We start from the raw sequence: 16,563 nt of genomic DNA on the forward strand, positions 1-16,563 counted from the left end.
TTAGTGTCTTCCTTTGAGGCATGAGGGAACAGGTTTAAAGAGGTGAAGTGTCTTGCCCAGGGTCCCACTGTAGAGCTGGAGTGTCACTTGTACTCACCAGCATGCCAGGATGCTCTTGTGAGTGGAACAGAGGGAGTCTGGGCTGGCCGATAAGGATCTGGAATTTTGGGTAACATGGGGGAAACAGTTTAGAGCTAGAATCTGTGTCATCGTGGATCTGGAGCCTGAAATGCAAGCTGGTGACTTTCCAGAGAAGGACTTCGTTCTCTCTCTGGCTACAGAAAACTGCGTCCTCTTTAAAGGGTGGAGCAAAGCCTTGTCTTGTTCAGTGCTCTGCTTCTACCACCCTTGCTGCACACAGGGATTGGCTGGAAGAATGTATGAATAGATGGATGGATGGGAGGGAGGGAAGGAGGAAGGAACAAGAAGAAATGAAAGGAAATAGGAAGGAAGTATATTAGTTTGTGATTTGTGGGTGGGTAGATATAAGGAAAGAAGAAAGAAAAGAAAGGAAGGAGGAGAAAAAGTTCCTTGTATATGTATTTGAATTGAAGGAAAGAATTGAGGAGATGGCTAGGAAAGAGTAATAAACTGGAACCAGAATGAAATAAAAGAGATATGTAGAGGAAATGTAGAATTTTTCAACTTTGCACAAAGCACTGTTACTGATAATTTACTGTTTTTAGCTTTACCCCATATATTCTCCCTGCACACAGATCTCACTTATGTTTATTTGTTTTTAGGTACCAGAAAGAAAGACGGGGTTTTTTTTTTTCTTGCTGTCTTTTCTTTGGTGTGTGTAACATTTGGGGTTACTGTTATTATTATTTAATGGAATGTTATAATCTCGCATAGAATGACTCTTATATTTCTTTTTGAACCAGAATTGATCGAAAGATGTCAAGTGCTCACACCAGCTACAAACTGGATGAGGCACAGGCTATAATGAGCGAGCTCAGGACCATCAAAAAAACCATTTGTACAGGCGAGAAGGAAAGGCGGGACCTGATGCAAGTAAGAGGCCCTGGTGCTCTTCAGAACCCACATTCGTCCATCCGTCTGCCTGCCTGCTTGTCTGTCTTTCTTTCCTCTCTATATATTCATATACATACATATGTATCCTCCCTTTCTCATCTATATATGTCTGTGTATCTATACACACATGCATTTTAATAGGTTTATTACTTGTTATGTGTATATAATTTATATGTGTTTAAAAGGATTTTTAAAATTGGGAATGTTCATGTTGTTCAATAATCAAAACAATTAAAAAGGTATACTAATAAGAGGTCTTGGAATCACCATGTTCCTTCATAGCCCATAACTGCTTTTAATGGTTTCTTGTCTACTCTTCTAGTGTTTATAAAAACACAAAAATAGCCTTCACACAAAAGCTAATTATGTACATACAGTTTGTTCTTGCTGTCTTACTCACATAATATTATCCTGTACTTTTGCAAATATATACACAAATAGCTCTTTATTCTTTAGTTATAGCTGCACAGTATTCCATAATGTGGATGTTTAAAAATTATATATCTGAGATCTTGTTAGTTTTACCTTGCTTTATTGTTATTACTATCTTTTTGGCCCCTTACCTCCTGTAGCTTCTGTTATTTTTAGAAAAAGGTGTGCTTTTGCAAGTGGATATATGATGGTCTTTTTGCTTGATGCTGTAATGCATTCAATTTTTCCTTTTATGGTCTCTCGTTTTTACTTCTTTTTTTTCCGGGCTGTACCACGTGGCTTGTGGAATATTAGTTCCCTGACCAGGGATTGAACCTGTGTATCCTGCAGTGGAAGGGCGGAGTCTTAACCACTGGACCACCAGGGAGATCCCTATGGTCTCTTTTTATAGTTTTTAATTTCCTTTCAGTTTTTCTTCATTTACTCAATCCGATACGTGGGCATGTACTACCTTATACACATTTATATAGATTCTGCACAATATAAGACATACAGGGATATATAAAGTAAAGATCAAACATAGAGGCAAAATAAGACAGGTGCATATATAACTTTAATGTATACCAGTGCTTCCTAAAGTCAAGGCTGTAGTGAATTAAGTAGAGTTTCCTAAATGGTGGTTAAAATGCACATTGTTAGGCCCTAATCTATTCTAGTGAATTAGAATGATTGTACTTGGGGCCCACAAATCTGTATTTGTAAATGACTTTCCAGGTCATGGTAGGTAAATGATGTATTCTTAGTTTTGCTCTGAACAATGGTAACAAGACTAGCTACCATTAGTGAACCTTCTGTGTGTGCAGAATTGGACGAGATGCTCTGCATGCATTACCCATCTAATGCTAACCAAAACCTCAGAGTGAACGAAGTGGTATTTGATAGTGTATATATAGAGGTCAAAGCTGGGTTTCCTGCTCTGGCCCCTCTGAGGCTACAGTGCATAGCAGTGGATAAATCATCAACTTGCCTTGCTTGAGAAAGGACAGAGAGTTTATGGAAGGAGTTTCAGGCCTCAGAATTTTCTCTGAGATGTCCATAGCCTCACAATCTATGGGAACCTCCAGGAAGAGGCAAGAGCAACACCCTCTTTCACTAAAATCAAATAAGTTATTTTAGCTTTCTTATACTAAAAACTGACCCCTTCTAAGAAACTTTTGTTTACAACCACGTATACAAGTTATATTGCACTAAAATCAAATAAGTTATTTTAAAATCACATAAATTATTTTAGCTCTCTTATACTAAAAACTGATCCGTTCTAAGAAACTTTTGTTTACAACCACGTATACAAGTTATATTGCACCCAGGTATTCTGGTTCTTGAGTTTGTAGTAAAAACTGTGGAAGAGGAATATGTTCAGAAATGTAAAATCAGTGTAGAAAATTTGAAATCTGTTTAATTTTTACACTAAGAGGTTCTGGTTGCCAAAATTTCTGTGGTTTTTGACAAACTAGCATGTATATTAATTTTAACCGTGTACAATTACGGTGGAAAATATCAAGTTGTAGAAACACATAATGGAGGTGACGTGGAAGATTCAGAAGTCCCAAGCCCTTGGAAAAAGAAAAAAAAAAGAAATAAAAAGAATGAAAAACTGACTGATCCAACTTTGTGGGCATTCTGAAAAACAGACAGAGGCTTATAGGAACCACACAAATTTACAATCAAGAAAAATCGATGTTCAAAACGGTGCGAAATTTCATGGCATTTTTGCCTGATGCCCCATCCCTTGTCCTTGCCCCATTCCATTCCCAATGCAGCACTATCTTGGTCTTGAGGAAATGGTGATCTAGCTCCCTGCCTTGAACTGGAGGGACACAGCAGACCTTATATAGAAATTAATGTGTATACCTGTTCAAACCTATTTTGGGGTTACCTTAAAATCTGACGCGAGGTGTTCATTTTGTATAACTTGGAACCTGCATGAGAAAAACATCAGTCACTGCTCTAAAAGTTACCAGGCTGACTGTAAACATGGAGTTACCTTGGTTGAGAGCTTATGAGTGGAGTCATACAGTAGACTATTTAAGGCCCTGAGGAGAAGTTGGGATGAGACTCTGGTAAACTAGGACATCTAAAGCAGTTATATATGAGGAGGAATTTAGAAAGCTATGGGTATGCAGAGGTAAAAGACATACTCAGAAAAGTCCTCAGAAGACCTTTAGAGCTTGTGCTGCTCTCTTAGGTTCAGAGTATAAGCTAAGTATAGCTAAATGGTAGAGGAATACCTGAGAACAGAGCCAGTCTGCAAAGATAGAGAGGTGGTTTAGTGTTGTTTTTGCAGCTCCTGGCATTCAAGGAAGTCACTATCAAACATTAGTTAAACATTAGATAAAGGAACCAGACTTCAGTGATCACACGTAATTAGGAATAGTCTTTGGAAATATAGTTTGTAAAAAAAAAAAAAGGGACTATTGTAACTTCCCAAAAAAAAAAAAAAAAAAAGAAGTACCATGGGGAAGAGGGAGATCTTGATTTTTAGAATTACCACGTTATAAAAGTTAAATGTTCAGTTTTCAACAGAAAATCACATGGCATACAAAAAAACAGGAAAACATGGTTCATTCTAGGGAGGAAATTAATTGACAGAAACTACCTGTAAGAATCCCAGATATCAAACATATTCTACTTTTAAAGATATAAAAGACTTTAAAACACAGGGGTAAGGTATCATCAAAAAGCCTAATAAAACATGTGGACAAAATACTACTGTAAGTCTAGAAAACAATGTGAACGAAATGAGAATACTGACAAAGAAAAATGCTGTATGCTAACAATGAGCAATCGGTAAAGAAAACATAAATAAAAGAAGGTTATGGGGGTTCGGGGCAAGATGGCGGAAGAGTAAGACGCGGAGAACACCTTCCTTCCCACAGATACATCAGAAATACATCTACACGTGGAACTGCTCCTATAGAACACCCACTGAACGCTGGCAGAAGACGTCAGACCTCCCAAAAGGCAAGAGACTCCCCACGTACCTGGGTAGGGCAAAAGAAAAAAGAAATAACAGAGACAAAAGAAGAGGGACGGGACCTGCACCAGTGGGAGGGAGCTGTGAAGGAGGAAAGGTGTCCACACACTAGGAGCCCCTTCACGGGCGGAGACTGCGGGTGGTGGAGGGGGGAAGCTTCGGAGCCACGGAGGAGAGTGCAGCCACAGAGGTGCGGAGGGCAAAGCGGAGAGATTCCCGCACAGAGGATTGGTGCCAAGCAGCACTCACCAGCCCTAGAGGTTGTCTGTTCACCCGCTGGGGCGGGTGGGGGCTGGGAGCTGAGGCTCGGGCTTCGGTCGGATCCCAGGGAGAGGACTGGGGTTGGCGGCGTGAACACAGCCTTAAGGGGCTAGTGCACCACGGCGAGCCGGGAGGGAGTCCGGGAAAAAGTCTGCAGCTGCCGAAGAGGCAAGAGACTTTTTCTTCCCTCTTCGCTTCCTGCTGCGTGAGGAGAGGGGATTCAGAGCACCGCCTAAACGAGCTCCAGAGACAGGTGCGAGCCGTGGCTGTCAGCGCGGGGCCCAGAGACGGGCATGAGATGCTAAGGCTTCTGCCGCTGCCACCAAAAAGCCTGTGTGTAACCACAAGTCACTATCCACACCCCCCCTCCTAGCAGCCTGTGCAGCCGCCACTGCCAGGCTCCCGTGATCCGGGGACAACTTCCCCGGGAGACTGCACGGCAAGCCTCAGGCTGCTGCAACGTCATGCCGGCCTCTGCTGCCTCAGGCTCACCCTGCATCCGTACCCCTCGCCCCCTCGCCTGAGTGAGCCAGAGCCCCCGAAGCAGCTGCTCCTTTAACCCCGTCCTGTCTGAGCGAAGAACAGACGCCCTCAGGCGACCTACATGCAGAGGCGGGGCCAAATCCAAAGCTGAACCCCGGGAACTGTACGAACAAAGAAGAGAAAGGGAAATCTCTCCCAGCAGCCTCAGAAGCAGCGGATTAAAGCTCCACAAAAAACTTGCTGTGCCTGCATCTGTTGAATACCTGAATAGACAATGAATCATCCCAAATTGAGAACGTGGACTTTGGGAGCAGAATATAATATTTTTTCCCCTTTTCCTCTTTTTGTGAGTGTATATGTGTATGCTTTTGTGGAAGATTTTGTCTGTATAGCTTTGCTTTCACCATTTGTCCTAGGGTTCGGTCCGTCCATTTTTGTTTTTGTTTTTTTCTGTACTTAACAAAATTTTTTTCTAAATAAATTTTTTCTTAATAAATGTTTTCTTATTTTTTATTTTAAAAAAGAAAAAAAATTTTCTTAATAAATTTTTTCTTAATAATTTTTTATTTTTTATTTTTATTTTTTAAGTATTTGTTTACTTATTTATTTATGGCTGTGTTGGGTCTTCATTTCTGTGTGAGGGCTTTCTCTAGTTGTGGCAAGAGGGGGCCACTCTTCATTGTGGTGCACGGGCCTCTCACTATCGTGGCCTCTCTTGTTGCAGAGCACAGGCTCCAGACACGCAGGCTCAGTAATTGTGGCTCACGGGTCCAGCTGCTCCGCGGCACGTGGGATCTTCCCAGACCAGGGCTCGAACCCGTGTCCCCTGCATTGGCAGGCAGATTCTCAACCACTGCACCACAGGGAAGCCCTAATTTTTTATTTTAAAAATTAAAAAATTTTTTTTCTTAATAAATATTTTCTTAATAATTTTTTTCTTATTTTTTATTTTAAAAAATTAAAAAAATTTTTTTTCCTTAATAAATTTTTTCTTAATAGTTTTATTCTTATTTTTTATTTTAAAAAAGTAACAAATTTATTTTAAAAAATCAAAAAAATTTTTTTTCTTAAAAATTTTTATCTTATTTTTTATTATAATAGCTTTATTTTATTTTATCTTCTTTCTTTCTTTCTTTCTATTTTTTCTCCCTTTTATTCTGAACATGTGGATGAAAGGCTCTTGGTGCTCCAGCCAGGCATCAGGGCTGTGCCTCTGAGGTGGGATAGCCAACTTCAGGACACTGGTCCACAAGAGACATCCCAGCTCCACATAATACCAAACGACAAAAATCTCTCAGAGATCTCCATCTCAACACCAAGACCCAGCTTCACTCAATGACCAGCAAGCTACAGTGCTGGACACCCTATGCCAAACAACTAGCAAGACAGGAACACAGCCCCATGCATTAGCAGAGAGGCTGCCTAAAATCATAATAAGGCCACAGACACCCCAAAATACACCACCAGACGTGGACCTGCCCACCAGAAAGACAAGATCCAACCTCATCCACCAGAACACAGGCAGTAGTCCCCTCTACCAGGAAGCCTACACAACCCACTGAACCAACCTTAGCCACTGGGGACAGACACCAAAAACAACGGGAACTACGAACCGGCAGCCTGAGAAAAGCAGACCCCAAACACAGTAAGATAAGCAAAATGAGAAGACAGAAAAACACACAGCAGTTGAAGGAGCAAGGTAAAAACACACCAGACCTAACAAATGAAGAGGATATAGGCAGTCTACCTGAAAAAGAATTCAGAATAATGATAGTAAAGATGATCCAAAATCTTGGAAATAGAATAGACAAAATGCAAGAAACTTTTAACAAGGACGTAGAAGAACTAAAGAAGAACCAAGCAATGATGAAACACACAATAAATGAAATTAAAACTATTCTAGAAGGGATCAATAGCAGAATAATGGAAGCAGAAGAACGGATAAGTGACCTGGAAGATAAAATAGTGGAAATAACTACTGCAGAACAGAATCAAGAAAAAAGAATGAAAAGAACTGAGGACAGTCTCAGAGACCTCTGGGACAACATTAAACGCACCAACATTCGAATTATAGGGGTCCCAGAAGAAGAAGAGAAAAAGAAAGGCACTGAGAAAATATTTGAAGAGATTATAGTTGAAAAATTCCCTAATATGGGAAAGGAAATAGTAATCAAGTCCTGGAAGCACAGAGTGTCCCATACAGGATAAATCCAAGGAGAAACATGCCAAGACACATATTAATCAAACTAACAAAATTAAATATAAAGAAAACATATTAAAAGCAGCAAGGGAAAAACAACGAATAACACACAAGGGAATCCCCATAAGGTTAACAGCTGATCTTTCAGCAGAAACTCTGCAAGCCAGAAGGGAGTGGCAGGATATACTTAAAGTGATGAAGGAGAAAAACCTACAACCAAGATTACTCTAGCCAGCAAGGATCTCATTCAGATTTGATGGAGAAATTAAAAACGTTTACAGACAAGCAAAAGCTGAGAGAGTTCAGCACCACCAAACCAGCTTTACAACAAAGGCTAAAGGAACTTCCCTAGGCAAGGAACACAAGAGAAGGAAAACACCTACAATAACAAACCCAAAACATTTAAGAAAATGGGAATAGAAACATATATATTGATAATTACCTTAAATGTAAATGGATTCAATGCTCCCACCAAAGGACACAGACTGGCTGAATGGATACGAAAACAAGACCTGTATATATGCTGTCTACAAGAGACCCACTTCAGACCTAGGGTCACATACAGACTGAAAGTGAGGGGATGAAAAAGATATTCCATGCAAATGGAAATCAAAAGAAAGCTGGAGTAGCAATTCTCATATCAGACAAAATAGACTTTAATATAAAGACTATTACAAAAGACAAAGAAGGACAGTACATAATGATCAAGGGATCGATCCAAGAAGAAGGTATAACAATAGTAAATACTTATGCACCCAACATAGGAGCACCTCAATACATAAGGCAAATACTAACAGACATAAAAGGGGAAATTGACAGTAACACAATCATAGTAGGGTACTTTAACACTCCACTTTCAGCAATGGACAGATCATCCAAAATGCAAATACATACGGAAACACAAGCATTAAATGATACATTAAACAAGATGGACTTAATTGATATTTATAGGACATTCCACCCAAAAACAACAGAATACACATTTTTCTCAAGTGCTCATGGAACATTCTCCAAGATAGAGCATATCTTGGGTCACAAATCAAGCCTTGGTAAATTTAAGAAAGTTGAAATCGTATCAAATATCTTTTGCGACAACAACACTATGAGACTAGATATCAATTACAAGAAAAGATCTGTAAAAAATACAAAAACACTGAGGCTACACAATACACTACTTAATAACGAAGTGTTCACTGAAGAAATCAAAGGGGAAATGAAAAAATACCTAGAAACAAATGACAATGGAGACCCGACAACCCAAAACCTATGGGATGCAGCAAAAGCAGTTCTAAGAGGGAAGTTTATAGCAATACAAGCCTACCTCAAGAAACAGGAAACATCTCGAATAAACAACCTAACCTTGCACCTAAAGCAATTAGAGAAAGAAGAACAAAAAAACCCAAAGTTAGCAGAAGAAAAGAAATCATAAAGATCACACCAGAAATAAATGAAAAAGAAATGAAGGAAACAATAGCAAAGATCAATAAAACTAAAAGCTGGTTCTTTGAGGAGAGAAACAAAATTGATAAACCATTAGCCAGACTCATCAAGAAAAAAAGGCAGAAGACTCAAATCAATAGAATTAGAAATGAAAAAGGAGAAGTAACAACTGACACTGCAGAAATACGAACGATCATGAGAGATTACTACAAGAAACTCTATGCCAATAAAAGGGACAACCTGGAAGAAATGGACAAATTCTTAGAAATGCACAACCTGCCGAGACTGAACCAGGAAGAAATAGAAAATATGGACAGAGCAATCACAAGCACTGAAATTGAAACTGTGATTTAAAATCTTCCAACAAACAAAAGCCGAGGACCATGTGGCTTCACAGGCGAATTCTATCAAACATTTAGAGAAGAGCTAACACCTATCCTTCTCAAACTCTTCCAAAATATTGCAGAGGGAGGAACACTCCCCAACTCATTCTACAAGGCCACCATCACCCTGATACCAAAACCAGACAAAGATGTCACAAAGAAATAAAACTACAGGTCAGTATCACTGATGAACATAGATGCAAAAATCCTCAACAAAATACTGGCAAACAGAATCCAACAGCACATTAAAAGGATCATACACCATGATCCAGTGGGGTTTATTCCAGGAATGCAAGGATTCTTCAATATACACAAATCAATCAACGTGATACACCATATTAATAAATTGAAGGAGAAAAACCATATGATCATCTCAATAGATGCAGAGAAAGCTTTCGACAAAATTCAACACCCATTTATGATAAAAACCCTGCAGAAAGTAGGCATAGAGGGAACTTTCCTCAACATAATAAAGGCCATATATGACAAACCCACAGCCAACATTGTCCTCAAGGATGAAAAACTGAAACCATTTCCCCTAACATCAGGAACAAGACAAGGTTGCCCACTCTCACCACTATTATTCAACATAGTTTTGGAAGTGTTAGCCACAGCAATCAGAGAAGAAAAAGAAATAAAAGGAATCCAAATCGGAAAAGAAGAAGTAAAGCAGTCACTGTTAGCAGATGACATGATACTATACATAGAGAATCCTAAAGATGCTACTGGAAAACTACTAGAGCTAAAATTAATGCACAGAAATCTCTTACATTCCTATACACTGATGATGAATAATCTGAAGGTGAAATTTAAGAAAATACTCCCGTTTACCATTGCAACAAAAAGAATAAAATATCTAGGAATAAACCTAGCTAAGGAGACAAAAGATCTGTATGCAGAAAATTATAAGACACTGATGAAATAAATTAAAAATGATACCAACAGATGGAGAGATATACCGTGTTCTTGGATTGGAAGAATCAACATTGTGAAAATGACTCCACTGCCCAAAGCAATCTACAGATTCAATGCAATCCCTATCAAACTACCAAGGGCATTTTTCACAGAACTAGAACAAAAAATTTCACAATTTGTATGGAAACAGAAAAGACCCCGAATATCCAAAGCAACCTTGAGAACGAAAAATGGAGCTGGAGGAATCAGGCTCCCTGACTTCAGACTATACTACAAAGCTACAGTAATCAAGAGAGTTTGGTACTGGCACCAAAACAGAGATGTAGATCCATGGAACAGGATAGAAAGCCCAGAGATAAACCCACGCACATATGGTCACCTTATCTTTGATAAAGGAGGCAAGCATATACAGTGGAGAAAAGACAGCCTCTTCAATAAGTGGTGCTGGGAAAACTGGACAGGTACATGTAAAAGTATGAAATGAGAACACTCCCTAACACCATACTCAAAAATAAACTCAAAATGGATTAAAGACCTAAATGTAAGGCCAGACACTATCAAACTCTTAGAGGAAAACATAGGCAGAACACCCTATGACATAAATCACAGCAAGATCCTTTTTGATCCAGCTCCTAGAGAAATGGAAATAAAAACAAAAATAAACAAATGGGACCTAATGAAACTTAAAAGCTTTTTCACAACAAAGGAAACCATAAAAAAGACCAAAAGACAACCCTCAGAATGGGAGAAAATATTTTCAAATGAAGCAACTGACAAAGGATTAATCTCCAAAATTTACAAGCAGCTCATGTGGCTCAATAACAGAAAAACAAACAACGCAATCCAAAAATGGGCAGAGGACCTAAATAGACATTTCTCCAAAGAAGGTATACATATTGCCCACAAACACATGAAAGAATGCTCAACATCATTAATCATTAGAGAAATGCAAATCAAAACTAGAATGAGATATCATCTCACACCAGTCAGAATGCCCATCATCAAAATATCTAGAAACAATAAATGCTGGAGAGGGTGTAGAGAAAGGGGAACACTCTTCCACTGTTGGTGGGAATGTAAATTGATACAGCCACTATGGAGAACAGTATGGAAATTCCTTAAAAAACTAAGAATAGAACTACCATACGACCCAGCAATCCCACTACTGGGCATATACCCTGAGAAAACCTTAATTCAAAAAGAGTCATGTACCACAATGTTCTTTGCAGCTCTATTTACAATAGTCAGGACATGGAAGCAACCTAAGTGTCCATCATCGGATGAATGGATAAAGAAGATGTGGCACATATATACAATGGAATATTACTCAGCCATAAAAAGAAACGAAATGGAGTTATTTGTAGTGAGGTGGATGGAGTTAGAGTCTGTCATGCAGAGTGAAGTAAGTCAGAAAGAGAAAAACAAATACAGTATGCTAACACATATATATGGAATCTAAGGGGGGAAAAAAGGTCATGAAGAACCTAGGGGCAAGATGGGAATAAAGACACAGACCTACTAGAGAATGGACTTGAAGATTTGGGGAAGGGCAAGGGTAAGATGTGACAAAGAGAGAGAGTGGCATGGACATATATACACTACCAAACATAAAATAGATAGCTAGTGGGAAGGAACCGCATAGCACAGGGAGATCAGCTCTGTGCTTTGTGACCACCTAGAGGTGTGGTGTGGGGAGGGTGGGAGGGAGGGAGATACAAGAGGGAAGAGATATGGGAACATATGTATGTGTAAAACTGATTCACTTTGTTATAAAGCAGAAACTAACACACCATTGTAAAGCAATTATACTCCAATAAAGATGTTGGAAAAAAAAAGGTTATCCCATGCTCATGGATTTGAAAACTTAATATTATTAAAAGGATTGTACTATCCATAGTAATCGATAGTTTCAGTGCAATCCCTGTCAAAGCCCCAGTCGTGTTTTCTTTTTCAGAAGTAGTAAATCCGTCCTCAAATTCATATGGAATTTCAAGGGACCCCCTAAGTAGCCAGAACATTTTGAGAAAGAAAAACCAAGGTGAAAGGACTCATACTTCCTGATTTCAAAGCTTAGCACAAAGCCACAATAACTAAAACTGTGTGCTACTGGCATAAGGACAAACATGTGGACCAATGGAGTAGAATACAGAGCCCATATATAAGCTCTCATATATATGGTCAGTTGATTTTCCACAAGGGAGTCAAGACTGGTATTTATTACTGCAAAGGACACTCTGTTCAACAAATGGTGTGGGGAAAACTGGATATTCACATGCAGGGGAATGAAGCTGGACCCTTACCTTACACTATAAAAAGGTTAACTCAGAATTGATGAAGGATGTAAATGCAGGAGCTAAGATTACAAAACTCTTTGAGGAAAACACAGAGGAAAATCTTCAGAGCACTGGATTTGGTAGTCTTTTCTTGGATATAACACAAGAGAGCACAGAGAATAAAAGAAAAAACAGATACTTTGAAGTTCAAGTAAAGTGTTATGCATTAAGTGATGCCAGCAGTTAAAAGGTATCCACAAAATTAGAGAAAATATTTGCAAATCATTTATTTTTTAAGTATCTAGCATGCAGAACAAGAACAAAAATACTCTTAAACCTAACAAAAGAAAGGCAAACAATTCAACTGAAAGGGGGTAAAACCTAAACAGATATTTCTCGAAAGAAGATGGACAAATGGCTAGTAAGCATATGAAAAAATGCTCAGCATCATTAATCATTGAGGAAATGCAAAGCCAACCATGGTGAAATAATATTTCCCACAGAATAAGACGGTATAATTTAAAAACTGCAAATAACAAGCGTTGGTGAGGATATGGAGAAATCGAACCCTCATGTGTGTTGCTGTTGATTATAAAACATGCAGCCATTCTGGAAAGCAGTTTGAGAATACTTCAGAAAGTACAACTTACTTTTACTGTATGATCCAGCAGTTCCACTGCCAAATTTATATATATGTAAGAGAATTTAAAACAGGTGTTCATACGAGTTCATACATATTCATAGCAGCATTATTTTTCAGTAGATAAAAGATAGAAATAGCTTGTGCCTATCAGCCGATGAATGCATATATATTCCATTATATATAGAATGGAATATTATTCAGCCATAAAAAGGAATGAAGTAGTTGACATGCTATTTGTTTGAATCTCAGAAATGTTATTATAAATGAAAGGAGCCAGACACAAGTTGTATGATTTTGTATGATTTATTTTATATGAAATATTCACAATAAGTAAATTGTTAGAGGAAAAAAAGTGGTTGTCATTTGCTTAAGGACAGGGAAACAGTGATAACTGCCTGTTCAAAGAGTTACAAGTTTCCTCTTGGGCCGGTGGAAATGTCTGGGAACTAGATAAGAAGCAGTGGTTGTACAACATTGTGATTGCATTAAATGCCACAGAATGGTTCAGTTTGAAAGCATTGTGTTAGGTGAATTTGAGCTCTCTAAAACATATATGAGCACAGTATGGGAATTGTTTTCAAATTCTCTGTGGTTTATCTATGAAGATCTCAAGGGGATGTTAGCATTTTTTTCTTACTAACATTACTGTTTTTCTTTAGGAAACAAAGATTATAAAAGCCAGTTAAAATGGTACCACTAGTATTTGCCATTTTAGTCACAATCCATCAGAATCACTCAATCACTGGTTTAAATTGCAAAAAAAATTATTAAAGGTGTAAGTAGTGAGAAGATTTTCTTTTAAATCTAATGAGAATGGAGAGTGGGGTGGGCCAACTGCCTAGTGAGATTTGGAGACCTATAATTGGAGTGAAATGACTGCTTTAAAGAGAAGGGAAGCAGTACATCTCTCTTCAAATAGTTTGTCTTATTCTGTTACAGAGCCTGGTGAACCTTACCAATGGTTTCAAGAATTTCTCCTTTATTACTGACTCTCTACAGGATTTTTCTCAGAATTCGGGCTCATTTGTAGATTCTCATTTGCCTCAACAGTTCTGTGATGCTGCATCTCAAACGGATATCATTGGAGAGGTATGCTTGCTTAAGGGGCAAGAAACAAGTGTGTTAAGAGAGAAGGGCTTCCTTTGTGTTACCATCAGCAGTTTTGTTTAATTTTCCATTTTCACAAATATTTAATCTTTTATGCAGTTAGGTTGAAAGACAGCATATTGTTTGATTCCCTCTTGTAAGGTTCAGTGGTATGGGATGCAGTTAAATTGTTAGCTACCTTTGTCCTTGTGACTTGGATTTTTTAAAAGAACAGAACCCTTTGCAGAGTTGAGTTTAAACACTTTTTCAACAAAACATGACTTTCTAATGCACAGATTGGCAAGCTTTTTCTGTAAAAGGATCAGACAGTGAATGTATTAGGCTTTGCAGGGATGCAGTGTCTGTCAGCTATTCAGCTCTGCCATCTAGTACACAAGGAGCCATAGGTTCTAGATGAACAAATTGGTGTGGCTATGCTCCTATAAAACTGTACTTATAAAAATAGGTGGCAGAATGGATTTTTCCCCTGGTTGCCTGAGGATTGACTTTACAACACTGGGTTACTAAAGGCTTTGTAGCTGAGGCACTCTTGGCTTCTACTTTGATATGGTTTGTCATTGTTCTAAAAGAAGGTTAGGAAATTTACCTGAATTAAAATTAATTTTGTTTGAGACTTGGTAGAATTTCAGAATGCACTTTTGATAATGTGTGAATCCTTGAGTTAAGCGAGGGTTGGGAATCAGTATTTGAAACTGGACTGTGAACATTTAAAAGCAGTACTTTTGTAGTGTCATTGAGTGACATTTGCTGTTAATTTTTTACCAGATAGAAAGCCACTTGGACTGCTTCTTTTTCCTAGGACTTATTAAACAAAGATGTGTAAGTGGAAAGCTGAAGACAGCAAAAGATGAAGAGAGAATAAAGAAAATAGATTGACATAAAACTCAGGTCTTAAAATAATTAGCTACTATTTTAAAACTCAGCAAACATTTCCTCTTTTGGAAATGTAGTAAATAATGACTATTTCTTGAATTTTCTGGAACAGGCTATTTTCAGTTTTCCCCTCACTGTTCTTAATAGTACACTTGTACATTTTCAACCACATGTATTATGTGGTTTAAAGAATATGGTCTCTAACTGTAACACACAGGGAAGAATCTGTTAACTCAAAAAATAATATTGTTTTCTAAAGATTTTGGAGTGACTGAGAGAAGGAAAGAAGTCTGACTCACTCAGTTTCTTTAATTAGTCATTGCTTCCTGTCAGAAGTTTAGAATTAGAAGATAGGTATTTCTAACTAGCATGAGGAGAAACAGGTAAGATCAAAGACGTTTGTAATGATTTATATAGAATGTCCTAAAACTATTGGTGTGAAGCTTGTTACAGAGTTATAATAACAATAGTGGCAAATTATTCTTATTCATGAGACTCTGAAGTGTATGGGGGCAGGCAGCTTCCCAGGTCTGACCTCATTTCAACCAGTTGTTCCCATCTCTGTTATGTAGTATGATGAGGAGACTAAAGTGCCAGGTTACCTAAGGTCTTAAAGCTGAGAGAGGCAAGTCTGGATTCAAAATTACATCTCTGATGATTAAACTCCTGCACTATCTACTACATCATGTTACTATAGAGAAAAATATCAAAAAGCTATGCCCAATGTCATAAGTACATATGATATAAGTTAGCTCTTGCTATGTAGGGTTTTAAAACTGCAGTCAAGGTGTCAGGTCAATTAGAAAGTCAGTCTCAGATCAGGTGACCAAACAAGCAAGAATATACAAGAGAGAAAAGACAGTCTCTTCAATAAGGGGTGCTGGGAAAACTGGACAGCTACATGTAAAATAATGAAATTAGAACATTCTCTAACATCATACACAAAAATAAACTCAAAATGGATTAATAAGACCAGACACTATAAAACTCTTAGAGGAAAACATAGGAAGAGCAGTCTTTGACATAAATCACAGCAAGATCTTTTTTGACCCACCTCCTAGAGTAATGAAAATAAAACCAAAAATAAACAAATGGGACCTCATTAAACTTAAAAGCTTCTGCCCAGCAAAGGAAACCATAAACAAAATGAAAAGACTAGGGAAAGACAGATGAGAAAAAATATTTGCAAAGCAACCAACAAGGGATAAATCTCCAAAATATACAAACAGCTCATGCAGCTGAATATCAAAAAAAACAAACAAACAACCCAATCAAAAAAATGGGTGGAAGATCTAAGTAGACATTTCTCCAAATAAGACATACTGATGGCCAAAAGGCACATGAAAAGATGCTCAACGTCACTAATTATCGGAGAAATGCAAATCAGAATTACAATGCGGTATCACCTCACAGCAGTCAGAATGGCCGTTATCAAAAAGTCTACAAACAATAAAGTCCACTGTTGGTGGAAATGTAAATTGGTGCAGCCACTATGGAGAATAGTATGGAGCTTCCTTAAAAAGCTAAAAATAGAGCTACATATG

At 38.1% G+C, this 16,563-nt stretch overlaps 1 protein-coding gene across 1 annotated transcript in view; it reads left to right on the forward strand.

Annotated features, from left to right (window-relative positions):
* Positions 1–16,563, forward strand: part of LOC118889446 (protein WWC3-like) — a 268,253-nt gene that overhangs the window by 51,536 nt on the left and 200,154 nt on the right. The window contains exons 6-7 of the mRNA XM_036841197.1: positions 885–1,014; positions 13,979–14,128. Coding sequence (XP_036697092.1) covers positions 885–1,014; positions 13,979–14,128 — 280 coding nt within the window. The remainder of the gene's footprint in view (positions 1–884; positions 1,015–13,978; positions 14,129–16,563) is intronic.

This window comes from Balaenoptera musculus, chromosome Y (assembly GCF_009873245.2).
Source record: "Balaenoptera musculus isolate JJ_BM4_2016_0621 chromosome Y, mBalMus1.pri.v3, whole genome shotgun sequence".
In the NCBI taxonomy this organism is placed as follows: Eukaryota; Metazoa; Chordata; class Mammalia; order Artiodactyla; family Balaenopteridae; genus Balaenoptera; species Balaenoptera musculus.